At 37.1% G+C, this 22,547-nt stretch overlaps 1 protein-coding gene across 1 annotated transcript in view; it reads left to right on the forward strand.

The window, feature by feature from the left end:
• Positions 1-14,133, forward strand: part of SLC17A6 (solute carrier family 17 member 6) — a 33,872-nt gene extending 19,739 nt beyond the window's left edge. The window contains exons 6-12 of the mRNA XM_058546312.1: positions 313-399; positions 3,498-3,640; positions 6,310-6,459; positions 10,056-10,188; positions 10,614-10,724; positions 11,193-11,320; positions 12,038-14,133. Of these exons, the coding sequence (XP_058402295.1) occupies positions 313-399; positions 3,498-3,640; positions 6,310-6,459; positions 10,056-10,188; positions 10,614-10,724; positions 11,193-11,320; positions 12,038-12,373 (1,088 nt within the window). The 3' untranslated portion in view covers positions 12,374-14,133. The remainder of the gene's footprint in view (positions 1-312; positions 400-3,497; positions 3,641-6,309; positions 6,460-10,055; positions 10,189-10,613; positions 10,725-11,192; positions 11,321-12,037) is intronic.
• Positions 14,134-22,547: the final 8,414 nt, after the last annotated feature.

Raw genomic sequence — 22,547 nt, forward strand, 5'->3', positions numbered from 1 at the left:
ATTCATCCGTTTCATCTAGGCTTTCAAATATATTCATGAATGATTTTTATTATAGTCTTTTCAATTTATTTTTTATTATTGTCTTGTATTATTTTTAACCCTCTGTTGTGTCTTGGGTAAGTAGGTTATATCCACTTGTGTTTTCCTGTATTCCTGGCTCAGTACATGGCATATGTATGTGTTTAGAGGTGTATGGGTGTGAGTACACATGCACCTGAGTGTGCAAGTTGTGAGCCAACCAAGAAAAATGAGATGAAGTCAAGAATTTCTATTGACTTCCCTTCCCTTCCTCCTGTCCTCCCTCTACTTCAGGTTCTTACGCAGGAGCTGTGATTGCGATGCCATTAGCTGGCATTCTCGTACAGTATACCGGCTGGTCTTCCGTATTCTATGTCTATGGTATGTTGCATTTCTACAGAATAGAGTTAAAAGAAGTGTGCATAAACTAAAACAGTGAAATAGATCACTGAATATACTTCTGTCTTTACTCATTTATTTGTTTTTTCATTAAGAATCCTTTCCCTGGGCCGGCCCATGGCTTAGCGTTTAAGTGCGTGCGCTCCGCTGCTGGTGGCCCGGGTTCCGCCCCGAGTGCTCCCCAACGCACCGCTTCTCCGGCCATGCTGAGGCCGCGTCCCACATACAGCAACTAGAAGGATGTGCAACTATGACATACAACTATCTACTGGGGCTTTGGGCGAAAAAAGGAGGAGGATTGGCAATAGATGTTAGCTCAGAGCCAGACTTCCTCAGCAAAAAGAGGAGGATTAGCATGGATGTTAGCTCAGGGCTGATCTTCCTCACACACACAAAAAAGAATCCTTTCTCTATATTCCGAGAAGATCAAGGAAAATGTTCTATCTCCATGATTTCCCCCACATTGTAATTTATTGTTTTAGAAAGCAACCATATTGCTGATGGAAACCTTGTGATATATGACATATATTATCCTTGATTATGAAGAAAAAAATCAAACTAGCTTTTGATTCAGAGCTGAGTAAGAGGAAAGAGCCAGGCAGCACCCACTTCTCTTCTTGGCGCCTCCTTTCCTGGTCATTTCCCTGACCCTGCCTCCTCCAGACTGAAGGTGGGTAGAAAGCTGGAGGTGAGAGCAGTGCTGATGCAACAACCTGATTTCGTGGTGAATCTTAGCAGTCAGCTGCAGCAGCAGCACATTTAATCCTCATTCCCCAGTTAAAGGAGATTAAGCCCCTAAGTGGAAATAAAAAATGACAAGAAACCCTAAGTTCAAACTCCCTTTCTGTTCACTTTCTAACCAGAAGCTGAAAGCTTACCACTTGAAATTAGCCCTAAAGTCCTCTCTAAGAGACCATTTCTTAATAAAGAGGAAAGGAGAAATATGAGAGAGATGGATTTCAGCTCATGTTCTCACTGATCAATACCACCTTTGGGCATGGGCATGAGAATCTGAAAGATTTAGGAAGCCATGCGGTAGAACAAAACAGTATCTGGCTTCTTCCAAATTTGCCACGATCCATTCCCATTTTGAAATGTTCTCATTGGAGCAAAATCTGTTTGCAGAATGTTGTTAAGTGTACTTTATAGCAGGGCTTTTATCTTGGATCAAAGGCCGTGGATGGGTTTGGGATTCACGAATGCCCTAAAGAGTAAGCCAGACACGCATTTGTACATTTTTTTTCTGGGGAGATCTTTTTATCAGATTTTAATCCATATCTTTCATTAGATTTTCAAAACAGTCCATAATTCAAAGAAGTTTAAAGCACTTGTTTGTAGGGTGTATAGTACAAATTGGGATGGCCACCCGTTAAATCCTCTAATGTGTGCCATAGTCCATACTTAGTTGAAGATATAAGATGACTTTAAAGTAAGAATACCAATTTCCACAGAGCACTCATGAAAGCCAGTCTCATTATTTCGAGCTATATCTGATTTAATATTTATCATTGAATGGTACAAAGTTTAAATATTGGATAATCTGAAAATAGATCATAGCACTTGGCTACTTGCAGTTTGTAGGTAAAATTGGGTCTTTGAGCCACACATTCAATATTGATATTTTAAAAATTAATGAGATAAGACTTATATAATGGCTTAAGTTAAAAAAGACCTGAAATTTTTACAATGTTATAAACCAATGTTACTGCAATACACAAAAATAAAAGTGAAAAAAAAAAAAAAAGACGCATATAATCTGAGGTGCTTTGGATGCGTTCAGTTAATGGTAATGATAATTACAAGAGCTCTCAGTTATTGAGTGCTTATTTTGTGCCATCCACTGTGATGATTGTTTTATGCATTATCTCCTTTAACTTTTCTTTGCCACAATCTTGTAAAAAAGACATTATTATCTCATTTGATAGTGGAGGTTTAGAAGCCTTCAGTTACTGATCGGATCATGTGTCTTAATGAATGACACAGACAGGATTTGAATCCGGGTGAGCCCTATGCCATAATCACTACACTGTGTTGAATTTTCACACACTATCTGACCCGAAAGAGTGTTTGCTGTCATGGTCAGTAATTACAGGGAGCATGGCACATCAGAAGCTGTGGGATTAAGGAATACTTAGAGATTGAACAGGCAAAAGAAAAAGTATTATAGAGATCAAGGGCATTTAGATTGTTACCCAAGGGAAAAAGAAACAGTAGGAGGCAAAAGTGAAATGACCAGTTGCTGAGAAACCAGAATAAATCACTTGAAATTCTTTCTATTATTAATGCTTCCAGATTTATATTGCACAATAGGGGCATATTTTAGTGATGAAAGTGCTAAACAAAGAGGGGGATGAAAAAGAACATGCAAACAATTTTTTGCATGGGAATTTATAACTTTCATCTACCCAAAGAATGATCAATAGGCAATAGTATATGCTGAAAATAATATGGTATACAGTCACATCAGGTGTTAGATGTTACTGCATTAATAACAGAAGCCCATGTTTTCATGTACAATAGCCACTTAGGCTAAAATAATCTTCCAGGTTTTATTTAATAGTCTGTTTACTAGATCTGGAAGTGCCAACAGGAAAGGAAAATGAGCATTTCTTTTCTCTAGAAACACAGACTACTCTTATATATTCAAGGCAGGCAAGTAATAAAAGGATTCACCCCCAGCAAAGTTCTTTGAGGATAGGAATTTTATCTTGTTCATCATAATTCTCTCACTTAGCAGAGTGCCTGGGACAGTAGTTGCTCAGTAAATGTTGTTGGGTGTATGAATATGTTCCAAACCACACCATTCAATAATTATTTATTGTGAGTTTCTTGTGTATCGGCATTATTTAATAGTGATGAAGAGATAATACTACAAGATTAGCATTCAGGAAGCTGGAAGTCTAGTGGCAAAAGACAGGTAGAGCTGGCTAAAGTCAGTTGGAGAAATATAAGCTTGAATTCACCTGCTATAGAATGTGTCTGTCACATGATTATTGTAGTTTTATTCCAGCAAATGATGTTAAATGGAAGGATTTATGATGGTTTTCTTTGATGTCCTTCTTTTGAACTCTTGCTTGCAGGAAGCTTTGGAATGATCTGGTACATGTTTTGGCTTTTGGTGTCTTACGAGAGTCCTGCAAAGCATCCTACTATTACAGATGAAGAACGTAGGTACATAGAAGAAAGCATTGGAGAGAGTGCAAATCTTTTAGGTGCAATGGAAGTAAGAACTTTATTATGGTGTATATTCCTATTCTTATTCTCCATCTCACCTCCCTTCGACCAACCAAACTATTTTGCAATTCCCTATTCAGCAAAACTAATTTGGTATCAATCATTATTGTTTCATTTACTCCATCCATATTCCCTGACTTACTTAGAAATGATTGCTACTTCCTTCATCTACAATTTCATTTTTTTATTTATCTTAAGCGTCTTCAGATTTTACCTAGATTACAGCTATGACTGTAAACCTAAGCAAGTTTTTAAGAACAGTTCAATATGGCCTATAATTTAAATAAATTCAGCCAATATTTGTTAATTTTAGATTACAGGAAATGCCAAATGCCCTAATACCATCATAAAAGGGCTATTTTTTGTTTATTGAATATTCCAAATTTAAATTTTATACATGCATATTTAGTTATACGTGGTTTAGGAAATACTAAAGCATTAGAATGCCAATAATAGATAGCTGACAAATATTCTCAATACAATTGATAAAATGTTACCATTTTTTGAGATTATTATCATGCAGATCAAGTATTATAAAGACAATGTTGTGAAGCCTTTTTCTGATTCTGATTTGATTTCTCAGACAGGATTTGCCTATGGAAAGAGAAATGCATTTCTATGTCAAAAATGCAGATATTTTAGTCCATATGACATTAACATATCACAAATAGTCATTAATAAGTAGCCATCTGATACCATAAAAAAGAAAAAGAACCTGGTAAGCAGAAGTAATGTATTCAGACAGTTTCAGTAATTCAGTACAAAATCAGTAACTCAATTTCCTTATGCTAAGAGTTGGCGGTACCACACACTGGCTAAGGAATCAATGCCTTTTATACATTAAGCTTCTCCTCTTTGTTTTCAAGGCTGCTCCTTCCATTCTAACTGTATTTTATTCCAGCTCTGATTCTCTACTTCATTTGTTAGAGAAGGCCTGTCTTTGCCATCTCGTCCTAGGTGAAAAGATCTGTCACTCATTGTTGCCGAGTGTTTCCTGGCCTTTAATCAATAAGAAAAATCCCACGCTGGTTATCATTCAGAAGTTAAACTTCCATACTTAAAAAAAAAAAAAAAATCCTTACATTATAGTTGTTCCAGGAACTGAATAGACCGACATTAGAACTTTCCCCTTCCTGTTTCCTTCTGTAAATGGACTGATAATTTCTTTCTAATGGTGGCTACTCAAGAAACAACTGGTGGTGTGGGGATGGGGTGGGTGTTGGCAATGTGCGCTGGTGCCCACCAGCTGTAGCCACTGCCGGCAGAAGCTGAATATGACTGACCTATGGAGAGGTTAGAACTTAGCATCAATTTCTAGACAAAAATAATCCGATCAGCCTATATCTTCATTAGTTAAATATACTTATTTTATTTACCAGTTCTTGAGAGATTGTGTGTCTAGATCAGGCATAAACTTGAAAACAATCAGAAATTTAGTCTAAGTGAAAACCAGTTTCTGGAAATGACCCCCAAAAAGAACAGCCGCAGGTTGATAAAAAAGCCTAGATAATCTCAAACTCCCTGTTTTCTATACCTTACTGCTTTTCTAAACACAATACTTTACTTCTCACTGACATTGTATACCTTCCTGTAGCTTCAAAGTAAATTTTTAAAAATGAGATCAGGTGGGAACAGAACTTGTACTTTAGTTATTGGGAACTTTTTATTGTGAACAAATTCAATATACAGCAAAAGCAGCAAGAATAGTCACAGGAACACACATGTATCCACTGCATAGACACAGCAGTTGTTAACATCTTGCCTTATTTATTTCATTTTTCTTTTTGCTGAATGATATCAAAGTAAATGAGGTATCATAACACTTTATCCATAAATACTTCACATGTATCTCTAGAAAAATAAGAATATTCTCCTTCACAATCCAAGTACTATCATCATATGTAACACAATTAAAATAATTTCCTAACATTATGTAATATCCAGATCATATTCCAATTTCTAATACCCAGTCCAAATTCTAATACTTAGTCTGTATTCATGTCTTTTGTGGCTATATGCTTTGAGTCTGGATCCAATTAAGTATCACACATTGTGGCTGACTGTAATGTCTCTTAAGTCTCTCTTTTTTCTCAAAAACAATTAATTAAATATAACACACATACAGAAAAATGCACAAATAATAAGCAAACAGCTTGCTGAATTTTTATAAACTAAACACACCTGTGAAGTAAACGGCTAGTTTAATAAGCAGAATGTTATCAGAATACCGTAACTCCTACAGCCCCCAACAATTTTTTAAGGTATAAAATTAGATACTTTTCTTTTACGTTTGAGGAAGTGTTTTGTGACTTGAAGAATAAAGTTCTTAGTGGAGATGATCCTGGTATGAATAAAAGAAACACCTTCCCAGCAGGAAAAGGTTATTTACTTCTAATAATATTCTGAAGTTATTTATTATACAAATATAATACTATAATATAGATTCTTGTATTTGACCATTTTTATTTTCTATGAAATAAGTACATTCATGTGGTATCATTTTCCAAGAACACATTGAATTTTTTAAGAAAAAAATCTGCACTTTTTGAATCCATCTATAACACTGTCACTAGAAATTTTTTATCTATGGCACCTATTATTCCCACTTAAGTTAGAAAATATTTACAACGGTCAGAATGGCTTTTTTTTGAATTTCAGAAATTCAAGACTCCATGGAGGAAATTTTTTACATCTATGCCAGTCTATGCAATAATTGTTGCAAACTTCTGCAGAAGCTGGACTTTTTATTTATTGCTTATTAGTCAGCCAGCATATTTTGAGGAAGTCTTTGGATTTGAAATCAGCAAGGTAGGTAAAAACTATCCTTATTCAACTAGTGCATTATTTTTGTATTTAAGTGAATATTAAGTTCCTTTGCCGAGAGTTTATCTTCTAAATTTCGTGAGTTATTCATTTATTCATTCAACAAATAACTTCTGGGAAACAAAGACTAAGAAGGTCTTTGAGTGTCTGCTGCATTCAGCTTCTGCTAGAAACTCCTCTTTATTGCTGGGACTACAGACAGAACAAACTTAGTCTTTGCCCTCATGCAACTTACATCTCAGTTGGGTAGCCAGCAGTGCAAACTTTTCCCTGTAAATAAACATAACTTTGTGTACATCTCAGGTCAGAGACAATGTAACAGTGAATGATCAAGTATTTTATTGAAATGGACTTGCATTTATATAATTACCAATCTAACTGTTCTTCACTGCTCTCAGAAATCCATCTGGCTAAAAGATTTGAGGACAGCAAAAAATATCTAAAAACATTCTTGTATGTTGTTTATCCAATATATTCATTTAGCATGCATTTGTTGAACATGATACATGAAGCTTTGTGTTAGATTCAGAAATAAAAACGTGGTTCCTATCCTCAAGAGTTCACAATCTGGTGGTGTAGACAAAAACAATAAGTTACCAATTACAGCACAGCATGCTAAATGCTACAAACATTTATTCATAGCTATAAAAATATAACCATTTTGAGATTTCCTATAAGGATAAAATGTACATAAAATACTTCATATTTATATAAGGGTTTTAAATTTACAAGGTCCTTGCGTATGCATGAACAACCTTGTTTGGTTGACCAGCTGGATAACTATCATCATTTCTATTGAACTGATGGGGAAACAGAAACTAGGGAAGGTATTTAAATTCCCTAAGGCCAAGCCGGTAATAAAGGACAGAATGAAGTTTAAGCCCAGATCCTCTGATTTATGGTTTCAAGTCCCTTTACTACGCCTTTCAAATTCAGGTAAACCATATATTTGTTTAAGCATTTAGCAAGTAATTGTTGAATGCCATCTCTATGCCAAGTACTTTGCTGAGTCCTGAATACACTTGTCTGTGCTGGCAATGGCCTTGCCATTTCTCTTCATGTCCTTACGTAAGTCCAGCTGGGCCCGCTATTCATATTATGTCTCTATTTGAAAGACTATCTGAGGCCTGGAACTGCAGAAAACCTGAGTTTAGGAGTAGCTATTCTGAGAGCTCTTTTGTAATCCCTGTTTCTAAGGAAACTGTTTCCTCCATTCCTGAGAAGAATGGCTGCTTTAGACAGGGCTCTTCTCTGGAGCTGATCAAACATTGCAGGGTAGCCTTTGGGAGCTCTGAGAGGTGTTATACTTCTCAACAAAGGCTGCTGGGGGTGTGAGTCCATTTTCATAATCTAGGACAAATATGACACTGAGAGGCTATTAATAAAGTCAGGTCTCATGGGGGAGAATGAAGAGCCAACTGATGTTAATGAAACTGTGTGATCATTCTGACCCTGTAGCTCCAATTAATTGAAAATGCTTCAGTAAAAGCAAGGATATTTTGCAAAAACTAAATATAATAACCAGATGGGTTGATTTGATTCACTTATTATATTTTTAACTAAAATTTTGGATAAATTCTACACACACAGATTGGCCTGAAGATTTTGATTATACTGGTAAAAAAAAATAAATCTCTGACTTACCTGAAAAATGTGTAAAGGAAGTGATGGAGGGAATAGAGCATGGGCTTTGGGTCCAGGCTGACATGGCTCTGAGTCCAAGCTCTACAACAAACTGTGGCTGCATAACCCTGGGCCAGTTTTTGAACAATTGTCAGCCTCAACTTTCTACCCTATAAATAATGGTATAACCCCATCATACAGAAGTGCAGCAAAATTTAAATGAACTAAAATATTTACATGAAGGATGGCTCTCTCCAACCTTAGTTAAGTCGAGTGTCCTACAGACACAACCACAAAGTATAATGGCTTAATCTTCATTATCTATCTATCTGTCTGTCTATCTCTCTCTCTCTGTCTGTCTGTCTATCTATCTATCTATCTATCTATCTATCTATCTATCTATCTATCTATCTATCTATCTCAGGCTATGCTCATATATAACATTTTTTAGCCCCTTAAAAATGGCATAGCAAGGGAGGGCCAGTGCTTGGATTAACCAGCTTTGGGAGTTCAGATTACAGAGCCAGCCAAGTGACAGGAGACACTCATTCCTTTTGAGCTTCACATTTAGTGGGGAGGAGAGTAGTGTTGAGTGGCTGCTCTTCACTGAGTGGTAGACTGCCAGTCTCTGAACAGAATATGGAACAGATGGGGAGAGAGCAATGCAGACTGTGACCCAGAGAAGCAAAGAGGAGAGTGGGCCACGTCTGCTGACCTGGGGTTTCTATGAAGCTGAGCTCAGTTTTTGGACTCAGGTAGAATCTGGCTCAAAACCTGGTTCTGACAATCACTTAACCCTTCTGAGTCACAATTTCCTCATCAACACCATGGGAATAATAATATAAAAAGATTCCACTGGGAGTGAAAGAGAGAATTAAATAGCTTGGACATTTAAGCTATTTTAGAGTCATTTGCTATCTCGATTAATCATTACAACAACCCAAGTCCATGGTGCTAACAGCACACTATACACTATTGTAAAATAAAACAGAATCTTTGTCTACAAACTTTAATAATCTAATTGGAAAGACATATTTATACACAAATAAACATTTCTCTAGTACTTACCATTTGCCAGGACTTGTGCTTCAAAGTATACTTAGTAAAAACTTCCTTGTATGTTTATATTCAAAATTTACTATGTCCATGTATGTGGTAATACACAATTAAAATGCATTTTATTCATTCTTTCTGCCCCCATAATGCCCAGAGAACAGTACTTTGCACATAATTATTGATCAAAAAGTGTGTGTTGAATTAATGCTGGCAGCTTAGGTTTTACATTGGGCCACTTAGCATGAAATTAGTACAGAAGCTATACACCACTTATGATGATGTGACCAAATATTGATAACTGACATAGAAAATGCCTGAAACTGAAGAAGTGATCTGCATTTTCTGGGCTTTTAATCTGTAGAACCTAAATACAAAACTAATATGAGATAGATATTTAAAATGCAATTGAGGGTTTTAGCCTTATTATGAATTAAAAAATGAATTTTAAAGGAGAGCCCCTTCAAGGTCTGTCAAATGTATTTCTCCTCTCTCTGGCTCTCTCTGTCTTTGCCTCCATCTCTGTCTTTGTCTCCCCATTTCTTGCTAATGATGAATTTTGGCAAACATATTTAAGAATATAAAATAGGCACGTAAATGTGAATCACTCTGCGTTAAGATTCATGATAATTTATTCATAAACTCAAAATTTACTGACTCATAACACAGAAAAAAAGTATTCTCTTCTAGAAGAGAAAAAAGGGATCAAAGTAAATTTACTTAGCTTTTCTCATTTATTCTGTGGAAGTTATTGCTTATTCTAGGAATGAGTAAGTGGTCATTTGGAGACAGTATTTTTTCCTTCCTTTGTCTGTAAAGATTTTATGACGCATTCAAAAAACCAAGACCATTAAATTGCTCACATTCCTTACGGTCATGTGTACTTCCCCTTTGTTTTTCATCAGGTTGGCATGCTGTCTGCTGTGCCACACCTAGTGATGACAATTATTGTGCCTATTGGAGGGCAGATTGCAGATTTTCTAAGAAGCAAGCAAATTCTTTCAACTACTACAGTAAGAAAGATCATGAATTGTGGTGGTAAGTATGTAAGTGATGTTAAGGACATGTTTTTAGTTCACGAAGTTCTGATCTACATGCATGAGTAACTTGTTCTCTGCATATCAAATATGAAGTTAAATTTGTGCCTCCATTGTTCATTTATAATCATTTTCCCATACTACTTCAAATTTTCATGACTCCTAATTTTAAATAGCTGCATTACTAACTTGACTCTTCTCACCATTGAAACTTAAGGTTGTTTTCAACGTTTTTGTTAAAACACAAGGAAAGCTTCAGTAATCTCTGTGCATAAATTATTACTGTTATTATTATTTTTAAGATAGACTTTCTGCGGTGGTTTCCTAGGTTAAATAAGCAGGAAGCATGAGCATTTTTAGCAGTTTTGGCTCATTGGAAAAATTAATACAAATTTCTGAAGTATTTCCATGTGTTTGTTTCTGAAGGTTTTGGCATGGAAGCAACACTGCTTCTGGTCGTCGGCTATTCTCATACTAGAGGAGTAGCTATCTCGTTCCTGGTTCTTGCGGTGGGATTCAGTGGATTTGCTATTTCTGGTAAGATATATATATTTTTTATTTGTACTTGTAACATCTTGATTTTTTTCTGGTGATAAAAAAGATATATATTCTACTTTCCTCTTTAATATTCTGATTGTTGAGAAAGTTTAATCAGCATATTTCTACTAGAAAATAAAAATAATAGAACATTTAGAAATCATTATTTAGAGTTTTTACTCCTCAGTTTTCCCTGCTTACTCTTACTTTTGTTTGTCTGTTTGTTAAGAGAACATCTCCTTCTCTCTGTGGAGTGATCATCACATATTAAGGGTTGGATAAGAAATCATGCCTCATTCCATTCCCATTATAGCCCTGAGCTAAGTTATCAAAAAGTAGTTATTAAGCACATGCTGTGTACTTAGCATCTTTTAAGGAGGGAGGTGAGTGTGGGAGAGGAGATTCTACAGTCACCTACTTCTAAGAGGTTTAGGATTCTCTGAGTCAAAGCTTACGCGTGTATTTCAGGTTTCAACGTTAACCACTTGGATATTGCTCCAAGATATGCCAGTATCTTAATGGGCATTTCAAATGGTGTTGGCACGTTGTCAGGAATGGTTTGCCCTATCATTGTTGGTGCGATGACAAAAAATAAGGTAAGATGGAGCAAAAGAGATGATCAGTTGTAGAAGATTTTCTCTCATGGTTGGGAAAAGCGTTAGTATGTTCTCTTTGGCATTCTCTTTGTGGTCCAGTCACCATATCTCTGAGTAGGGGAGGTAATTGAGGCTCAGAAGAACGTCTCTAAGAACTCTGAGGGAGCCCTCTTCTCCAAACAATAAACGATATTCTTTCCAACACCTTTTGATATTCCTGATATCCCTGGTGTGGCAAAACAACAACAAACCCTTTTGCTTCCAGCTTACTGGAATAGGCAAGCAGAAGTCTTCTGAGCCCGATTGATAAACCTCAGGTCAGACTTCTCTGTGGTTAATGATGGAAGAATATTATTATTAGCTGTTTGTCCATAAAAATTATGATTTACCAAAAAGAAATAAATAAAAGAAGTGTGAGAAAAAAATAAGTAAATCATTGGAAATTGAATGTGAGATTATGAATATTTTAAAAATTAGCATACCGTAGATATATTTGGAGTCTTGGTTCAGAACTTTAAATTTAAAAAATTTTAAATAATGAAAGTCATAGTACTGGAGAAAGTATCTACCACAGTGTTTGCTTTGTATAATCAGAACAGGGATTTCCCCTGAAGATAGCGCTTTATGAAAATCTCGATGGTGGGGCATTCAGAGAAGATGTTAGGCTTTTCAAACATGGGGAGTTTATTCTCACAATGCCACTTTTTGTCACTGCAGTCACGTGAAGAGTGGCAGTATGTCTTCCTGATCGCTGCCCTAGTCCACTACGGTGGAGTTATATTTTATGCAATATTTGCCTCAGGAGAGAAGCAACCCTGGGCAGACCCTGAGGAGACAAGTGAAGAAAAATGTGGATTTATCCACGAAGATGAGCTCGATGAAGAAACAGGGGACATTACTCAAAATTATATAAATTATGGTACCACCAAGTCTTATGGTGCCACAACACAGGCCAATGGAGGTTGGCCCAATGGTTGGGAAAAGAAAGAGGAATTTGTACAAGAAGAAGTACAAGACTCATACACCTATAAGGACCGAGATGATTATTCATAACAAAGCTAATTGCTGGATTTATTTTTAGTGTTTGTGATTAAATTAATTGTGATTGCACAAAAATTTAAAAAAATGTGATGTAAACATATCAACCAAGCAAGTCTTGCTGTAAAAATGAAATCAAAACAAGCTCACGAAGTTACCATCAAGTGCAATCTGTAGAAGTTGTGAAATTCCATCATTTCCATTCAGGTCATCCATTCTTGCGTTTGTGATTTAATGGTTGACTGGTCAAAATTGTAGAAGCAAGTAGTTACTCATTGGATTCATCTGAACTCAAACTCATCACCATTTAACAAAGCACAACTAAAACAGTTGGCACATCCCATCCTACAAAGGTTAGGAAGCCAAAGCTACTTGATCATGCAAAATGCACTTATATATTTGTTACACTGTATTGCAAGATATCATGCAGAAGTCCTGTTAAAAAAACATGTTGGCTGCATTAGGTGTTGGCAACATTTATTGAGTGTAAACCATGGAGTTGGGATATCTCTCAATTGGAGAAGAATATTGTAGGCTAGCAACTAGCAAGGTGTACTAAATAATTATTGTTATTACATAATGTGGAATATTTTGTTGGTTCTCAAAAGGAATATCTTGCTGTGTTTTATATGAAATGCTTGGACACAAACACTTATATATGTGAAAGAGAACTTGTAAAGGGAGGGGTATGCTTCACGTTCTTCCATTCATGTACCTAACAGTATAAAATACTTCACATTTCAATAAAATCTGACTTTTCATGTAGCATATCACATAACTTTTTTGCAAAAAATATAAAAAAGAAATAGACATCAATGTATTTTTTATTACAACTTTGTACTGGTTGTAACTTGCATTAGAAAAAAAAAGATGCACACACTGTAAAGAATCTAATAAGAAATTTACTGTGGAGATATAGCCCTTAAAATGCAATATTAACAACAAAAGAAATAGAAAATGATTTAGTGATCCTTCTTCCTTAATAATTAAATACTATATGAAACTTGTGCCACAGAGCTATATATAATATGAAAAGATAAACTTAATAAGGATATTGTAAGTAGACAATTTTATTATTTAAAGTCCCATTTAAAAGATATTTGTCTTAAATATATAGGACACTAAATGATATTAAAATTATATCTATATATATCTGTATATCTTATACATATCCATACACAGAAACATAATAAACAGTCTTCACAAGAAACCAAAAATAGCATACACCTAATGTTGGGTTAGGGGATTGCAATTTCTACTTTCCTAGAGTCATAGAATTTTAGATAGGGCAAAGGCATTTTGCTTGTCATTTCTTAATATAACTCAAAAGGAATTGCAACATTTGTGTACCAAGCAATAAGTGCAATGCATAAAATCTCCTGTCTGTATATTAACATCTTTTTGCTTGTGGTAGCTGTTTGAGTGGTTGGAACGATTTTTTTTCTTTTAAAAAAGTAAACATCAGACCTCTTTATAATGTTCTAAAATGATAATAATGCGTTTCCCAATTCAACTCAAAATATTATTGGTGTATTTCATTGTCTCTTCTGGATATTTGATCTCTTCATTGTATCGTGCTAGTGACTGGAGGCCCTGCTACTGCAAATACAAACATAAAGTTTGTTTTAAAAATGCAGACCATTCCTGACCTTAAGGAAATAAAAGTATCTTTTGCTTTGTGTCTCAGAGTGATGTAATGTGATCATAGCTTTTGCTGTGTTGAATGAAAAGATGTGGACTATCATTTTGTTGCTGCAAAAAAAAGTGTTAATAAAATGCTCTATTTATCCTTTTGCAAAAAAAAATACATTAATTTGGGTTTATTTCATTTAGTTTGTGGCTTTCACGTGAATTTAGCATGTGTGTGCTCCAAAGATGCCAAATCTAGGCTCAAGGATAACAGCCTTTTTAGACACCTGAGATGTAATCGAAGAAAATGGCATTCTTTAGATTGTGGGGGATGTGGTTTCGTAGAGAGAGTTTTATATCAAGAAATAGAGCTCTCAGTCAAACTCTATCTTTCAATGACAGTATTCTCACAACTTCTGCTAAGCTTAAAGAAAAATTTAGGGAAAAACTCAAAGCTTGTCAGGTCAATGATACTATCTAATTTTGATTGCACACACCTACCTTATGCTGAGCACTGCCCTAACCATTTTATATAGAATATCTCATGTGACTCCACAATGACCCTCCAGAGTAGGTAGTCTTTTTAGTCTCAGATTGCAAATGAAGAAACTGAGGCTCAGAAAAGTTAAATAATTTTCCCAAGGTAAAATAGAGAATGACATTATAGTATAATGTGGTAGCCAAACCAGCGAGCAGTGAGCAAGATTTATCAAGGCAGCCAATTGAATGTCTGTGTCACTGGAAAGGTGATCACGTAGCTCAGATTCCCTACTTCACAGAGATGTGTAGAAGGGAGAGACCACAACTCTACAGCACTGGACTCTGAGACTCATATAACTTGACTGCTCAAAGGGACTTCTGCAATGATTTAGTTGACACCCCTTATTGAACAAATGAGGACCCTGAAGATCAATAAGGGAAGCTGGCTTGATCAAGAGGACACAGAGGATATTATGGATTTGTAAAGAAGTTGTTATGATTAGCTGTACTTTTGTTTTTATTTTCTTTTTAACCAGGTTTTTGTTTAAGGAATTAATTAAAGAATATTTATTTCTTCAACCATTACTCCATACCCACCGCTCACATAACCTCAGAGTGTGTCTGGGGCGGGGGGACGGAGGTGAGAGAATATCTTTTCTAGTCCGGCAGTCCTCTGCATAGAGAAACAATGGCCAGAGCTCCAGCCCAGTCCTTAAGGAGGCTCACGTGCCATCTTTGCATAACTTGATGGCAGCAATGAAAATGTCTTGAATCTAACACCATATAATGTTCCCAATTCCATAACAGAAAAGTTTACAGTTCCTGTAAGAAAACTGTTCCAAGGATGTCTCCAAATATTACCACTGGCCACACTCATTTTCTCTTATCTCAATTATGCATCTTCCCCTTCCCCTCTTCATCCTCCCTTTTTCCTCACTTCCTTCCTCATGCCAGTGCCCACCCCCATCTGGATTGTTATACGTATCTAGTATTTTGCAATTTGCAAAATGCTTTTCCATGCATTACCACATTTTGTCCACACATCTGCCTTGTAAAGTTGAAAGGCCACATATCAATACTAGTATTTCTAGTTTTCAAGTAGGGGGACCAGGTCTAAGAGGGTGTAATTAACTTCCTACAGATTCCCCAGGCAGAGTTACAACAAGAACACAGACTCTCTGGCCACAGCAAGAGAGTAATTTATTTTTACTTTTAAATGGCTTTACTACTCCTATGATTATAAATGTAGTATGAGGGAAAGGAGGGGAGCTTCATTAGGTAAAGACTGGTATTAAAAACAGTGAAAATAAAGGTAATCAACAATCTTGCTATTCAGAGACAAGCACTGTTAACACATCTAGAATCTTTTTTATGAAAACCACACAGAAAACTCACATCCTATACCTTGTAATTTGCAAATTTGAAATCATACTTGATTGCTGTTGCAGACCACTTTTTCCATTTAACAGTATAGCACGTGTATTTTCCTATTTGAATAATAGAATCCTACAGTCTGATATTCTATTACATAACATGAGCTATATTTAAACTGTTTATTTATCCAATATCTTATTTACGAACACTTCATCTTCTCACCCTTTTCCCTTTATCTTTCTGCTTGCGTGCATGTTTTTGGGAAATGCGAAGTCACATGAACACACCTTTAACCTCTATAACCATGATGGATATTTAAGTTACTATCTGTAGTTTATTATTCCTGTGTTTGTCTACAGAGAGTACTACTGGCAATTGGCTTTTCTGGGGTTCCTTTATTAATTCACTTATTCACTCAGTAAGTGTTTATGAAGCCCCGACACTATGGGAGTCACTGGTGATACAGTGGTGAGAAAACAGACCCAGTCCCTGCTCTCCTGGACCCTCAAGTCCAGTCCCCTCCCAGAGGCGTCTGCAGCATGCCCAGTTGGACCACACAGATGTGAGGGAGAGAAGAGGCTCTTGGACACAGGGTCCTCACTAATCTCCCCAAGAAAGGATTTTTCTTAATCCCCAAAATGCCCAAAGTTGCAAGTTGGGCAGTGTTCAAGGTCTTCCCATGTCAATTTTTTTTTTTTTTTTTAGTTTCAGGTGAGGAAGGTTTGCTCAGCCTCAGAGGTCCCCCCGCTGCAGGGTGTCCAGGCCGTGGGGGGAGATCAGCGTCAACTCTCTCCAGCGCCTACATCTCTGCGCAGGGGTGATGGGCGGGCGGAACCGCTTGAGCGCGTTCTCCAGTTCTCCTCCGTATTTCTATTTGTGTTTCTGCTCTGGGTTTCTAATGACCTATACATTTTCTCCTTCCATTTTTTTGCTTCATCTACATACTGCCTCCCTCCGTTTTAACCACAAATAGTAGCTCTTGAGATTTAATTCTTACCGTAGTGATATAATTAGCAGGGTTGCTTTTTTTTCTCTCCATCCTCGTGCAAGACCTCAAACCTGAATTTTCATTCAGCAACTGTCAAAAATACTTTGTGAAAGTTACTATACACTATTCAGTCCCTTAAAAGGCTCAAGCTTCTCCGAGCTTTGCCCTGAATGTAGCCAGACCCCTAAAAGCTGCCTAATCTGGACGTATTACCCTGTCCCTGCTCCAAATTCTGCAGCTTTTACTGAATGAAACGGTCCACTGTCACCAAGAGCAAGCAAAATGAAGAAACCTCTCCAGTTTTGTTAAATCACGTTTGAAGACATGTTTTATTACTTGACTCGATATGCAGTCGATAGATCCCTGCATTTCTGAGAATGTGAGGGGTGCTTTTCCCGATGCATTAGCGCACAGTCAACAACTAGACGTGAAAGGACCCGGGTGCACCCTGTCGCGTTCTCAAGAAGGTTAGAGACACACTTTTTGGCTCAATTTCTATATTTCTCTTCCTACCTCATTTTCATATAGAGTCTGTTTTTCTCTATTTGTTTGTTTAGGTGTTATTTACTTTTGATTTTATTTTAGAGGAGAAAGTGAATGAGGGATCCAATAATAGTAATGACAGGAATCATTTATATAGAGCTTAGGAAATGCCAGGCACTGTTCTCAGGGTTTTATATATATATTAACTCATTTAATCTTCACCATAACCCTCTGTGGTAGATGCTATAGTTAACTTCATTTTATAAATGAGGGAACTTAGGCCCAGAGAAGTTAAGTAACTTTTCCAAGGTCATCCAGTTAATGGAGTCAGGTTAGAAGGCAAACACAAGGCGTCTGGCCTCAGACACTGTGCTCTTCAACACTACAGTCCACAGCCTCTAAATCGCTGTGTGACTTTGGGAAGTTACTTAATTTCTCTGAGGCTCAGTTTTTTCATCTATGATATATCACCACAACACTTAATTTGTAGCTAGTTTTGTAATTAAATCAAATAACATGTAAAGTGTTTAGCACGATATCCTGCACATTAGTGTTTCACAGATGTTACCTCCCTCTCCTCTGTCCCCATAATGCTAAGTACGTGTAAAGCATTAACTCTTCAAGTATAACTTCAATGTCAGATTCATCAAATGGGCCATTTTGGAAACTATCTTGAGACATTTATATTTTTACAGTAACTAAATTACTCAGGTTGGTTACCTAAATTATTTTTCCACTTAAATTTGTAAATTTTGTGTGACACAAAACCAGTGCAGAACAAAAGGGACTATAGGATGCTATCTACGCAAAATATAATACATATATTTATAAAAATATAAGAAACTATATACTGTGTAGTCAGAAGGTAAAGACATGGATTGGAAGCATACACACAAAAGTTTTCATGGTGGTGCACCTGGAGAGGAGGGAAGAGAATGGACTTGGGAAAAGCATAAAAGAAATTCCAAATTTGTCTTTTTTTGATTTGAAAGAAGATCTGAAGCAAATATGAGAAAATATCAATATTTGTTTATTCTGGGAATTCATAGATAGCTTTTTATTATATCTTTCATGGTACTTTCGGTATTGTAAAATACAAAACCAAGCAAACCAGATAAGATATTCTCCCCAGAGAACACGAGTCTTACTCCTCTCCAGTTTTTTTTTTTTGTTAATCTCTGGGCTGCCAATGAAGATATTCTTATGATCTTCAAGAGCATTTGACAGTTTTCTGAAGCCATAGAATTTAATGCAACAGCTTTGGGAGAATGTTTTTATTTTATAAAGTCAAGGCAAAGGTAGAATTATACACATTTATGAACAGGTTTATGAATCCAAATGAAGTTCTTCTGCACAAAGCCAACAAAAGTGTGCATGAGAATAAATGTCACAGATGAAAGCCATCTTTCTGACAGATCTCATCAGAGTCTATTGAACTGCTTCTCAAGATTAAAAAAAAAGGGGGTATGGAGGTACACGTCTATCTCTGTGAATGCAGAGTGAACATTAGTGTGTCACCATTAGTCTAAAGGCATGTTAACTGTCTCAATTCCAGTTGCAACGAGACAGCAGAAAAAAGCAGTATTGTTTGGGTTCAAACCCTAAACCTGCCACTGCCCCTTTATATAACCCAATGCAAGTCATGTCAGCCCTCTGAGCTGTAGCTTCCACATCTGGAAAATAAAGGAAATGGTTAGCCTCGATGGTTTCTAAAGATCCTCCCAGCTCTGAAGCTCTGAAATTTTCTGACTTTATTCTCACTGACAAATTCCTGAGTTCCTCGTCACCTTGAAGAAGTACTATAATTATTCTCAGAATCACATTAAATATAGGACTAAATGTTTACTTTCTGCCTATGTTCCTATTGCCTTTCTTTTTTTTTTAAGTTAGCTACCCATCTTGATAGTTGACAGGATGGACACTACTGGAGGCTTCGTTCATCCTGATGGCCTTCTTTCCATGATGCTCCTTTCTTCCTGACTCTTCTGGAAGACCTCTGGATTTTGGAATTCCCTAAAACTGTTTACCAAATTAACACCCTACAGTGGGTTGGAATACTTGTGTGAAAAACACGAGTCGAAGTTCTGATAACAGGTCACATTCAACTTTCACTAGTTTAACATCTTTTAGAGCCCTGGCACTGGAAAGGATGAAAATGCATGTTCAGCCCCCTTCATTTTATCGATGGGGAAGCTGAAGCTAGAAAAGTGAAGTGACTGGCCACAGTCTACCCAACGAATCAGGGCAGAGGGGAACCTGGAGGCTACATCTTGGGATTCACAACAGTGCTTTTGAGATAAAGAACCATTCTTTCTTTCAGTAAGTGAGGCAGTTTGTCAAGTAATAAATATTTATTGAGAATGTATTATGTGGCAGGTACTAGGAATACAGTGGAGAAAAGGACTAAATGGATCCTGCCTTCATAGAACTCTTGATGCAGTGCGGGTGACAGACAGTAAACAAATGAACAGAAAAGTCAATTACAATTGTGATAGACGCTATGAAAGAGAAGGATAGGTGCTTTGAGAAGTTCAGACGGGGAACATGACCTAGTCTAAGGGCTGAAGAAAATTTTCTCAAGGATTTGACGCATCACGTGAGACCTCAAGGTGAGTATGAGTTAGCCTGGCAGAGCATGACGGGAAGAGAGTTTCAGAAAGAGGAAGTGGTATGTTCAGAGACCCCCAGGGAGGAAAGAACTCGGTAAGTATTTTAGTGTTAGCACTACCAAGAGTTAGTAAGTACACATAGAGAACAAGTGGGATTTAGTATATAGAAGTGCCAATCAGCTAAGCTCAAATCTATCATACTAAAACATTTTTTCAAGAGCTATTTGCCCATCATTACTTCATGCAGTATCTGTTAAGTTAAGTATTACTGCACTATGGGATACAAAAATGAATTAAGTATGGTCTCTGCTTTTGAGAAGCTCATGGTTTAGAGGAGAAGAAGGATATAAATAGAAATAGATATAGAATGTTATCAGAGCAAATAAAGGAGGACTTCATGTATATAGAATCTCTCATTTGGGCAGCAAATCCTGCACGTTAACAGATATTCACAATCATTCCTTATGTAAATATATCACTTAAAGTCTCCTGAACACTTTTGCATATGATTTATCACAATTTGCAATTCGAGATTTCTTTGTTTTTTTAGAACTTAAACACATTCCTCCCACTAAACCGTAGATGCCATGAGGCTTACCTTTTGTTCTCTGTACTATATCCAAGGCCTAAAGTAGATCAGGAACTCAACAAACACTTAACGAATGCATGGTCATATTCAATATGCACAGAAAATTGTAGAGTTAGGCAGAATGATATTATCCTATCCATTAAATTAATTCTTCTTGTCAGAAGGGAAGTCAGAGAAAGATACAGAGAAGACAGAGAACTGTACTTTGAAAGTGGAGTAGATGTTTGTCTACCTTATAAGTGGAGAAAAGGCACAGAGGCAGAGGCCACACCATTAGCAGGTCATAGAGGTGTATCTACCATGGTATGTTTGGAGGAGAAAGTGTGGTTGGACTATCAAGTGTGCTTAGGAGCAGATAGGAGTGGGATAGGACGATTAACCTGGTTATGCAGTGCCTTGGATGTGAGACTAAGGTGTTCAGATGTCATCTTGTAGTTGAAGGAGTTTGAAGTGGGGCCTGAGATGCTCAGATCTGTCTTGCAGAATGTTGCACAGGTGTGGGGAGAGACCGGAAGCAGTTTCTCTACAAGAGTGCCAAGGAAGACATGGAGGGGAGATGGTGTGCCCTGGGGGTCGTGGTGTCTTTCCAGATGTCAAGACCAAAGCTTGGCATATTCACTCCTTCCATACCCACGAACTCACAACTCAAACTCCAGAGCAAGATGTGGATAATCAATACATATGAACAAACACATGATTCGTGCTTTCTGCACCTTGCATAATGATTCCGAGGCAGAGTGGTCCGCTTATCCTTGGCTTCCACCACTCTAGACAGAAAGAACCATGCACAATATTTATGAATAATACTTCTTTCTTTCTCTTCCTTCTCTTTCAAAATCCTGTCTGAAACTCAAGGTTATACACAGGGAGAGGCCAAAGTGTCTCAATTTTCACTTTGTTTTCTGTCTCATATCTAGGGGCATATTTATTCCGGAGGTATCCCCAAGCTAATCTCTTTCCTCAAGGTAATCGATGCGCTCAACCCAGGGAACAGTAAACTCATCTTAATGGTAGATTCCCCTTAACCTTTGACCATAGCCCCATCATTTTTTTGTGCTTTTGTTACATTGTATTTTTTTATTTTTTCTTCACAGAGCATGGTTCTTTGTGATGTGTTTAGAAACATAAATGAAAACTTGATGTATCACCAGAAGATTTTCAAGGTCGAAATCGCACTTCATCAATAATGATGGACATTATGGTTGCCTGTATTAAGGATTTATTTTAAAAAACATAGAAAGGTCTGGGTGACCCCAAACCTCCCCTTCACTAGGGGTTGCCAAATGCAATGAGACAAGTGCTGGCCTTGGCTTCACATCACACCTCTAACCACTTCTAAGCAAACCACTTCACTGCTCTGAGCTCAATGTCCTCATTGGCAAACAGGCCTAACAATGCATAGTTCACTGAATTGTGATAAAAATTAAGTGTGATGATTTGATTTGCAAGCTTTGTAAATCTTCATAAGGTGCCAAGCAAATGCGGGGATTTCAAATTCCTCCATTTGGGTGGAGATAGCAGCCCTCTCAGAGGCTCCCAGGAAAAGGGAAGTATGTGGATGTAAACATATTAGACCACTGGTAATGAGGAATATTCTGTCACATGTTACAGATTTTCAAAATGCTTCCAGACATTCTCCCTGATTTCATCTTCGCACCAATGCTTTGGAGTAGAATGGAGAAGGGTCGTTATTCTCATTTTTTTAAATAAAAAAAATTGAGACTCAGAGAGAGTCTTTGATTTGTCCAATTTGGGGCTGAAGCCGGACTGGTTCTAACTCAGACACACCACAGGACTCATTCTTGGATGGGATAAACCCAAGCGAAACCAATCCCAGGAGGGGTGGTAACTGGAAAGAGCTGCTCTCCAGGAAGGCCAGGTTCATAGGGACACCCTTGGATGGGGGCAGGCAGGGGCAGCCATGTGACTACATGGAAAACCCATGTGGGGTGAGGACAAGGGGAGCACTGAGGAGGAAGGGGGTAGGTCTGGAGGCTTGTGTGTCATGCTTTTCTCTGCTCACTGTCAGCACATTAC

Source organism: Diceros bicornis, chromosome 7 (genome assembly GCF_020826845.1).
Source record: "Diceros bicornis minor isolate mBicDic1 chromosome 7, mDicBic1.mat.cur, whole genome shotgun sequence".
Taxonomy (NCBI): domain Eukaryota; kingdom Metazoa; phylum Chordata; class Mammalia; order Perissodactyla; family Rhinocerotidae; genus Diceros; species Diceros bicornis.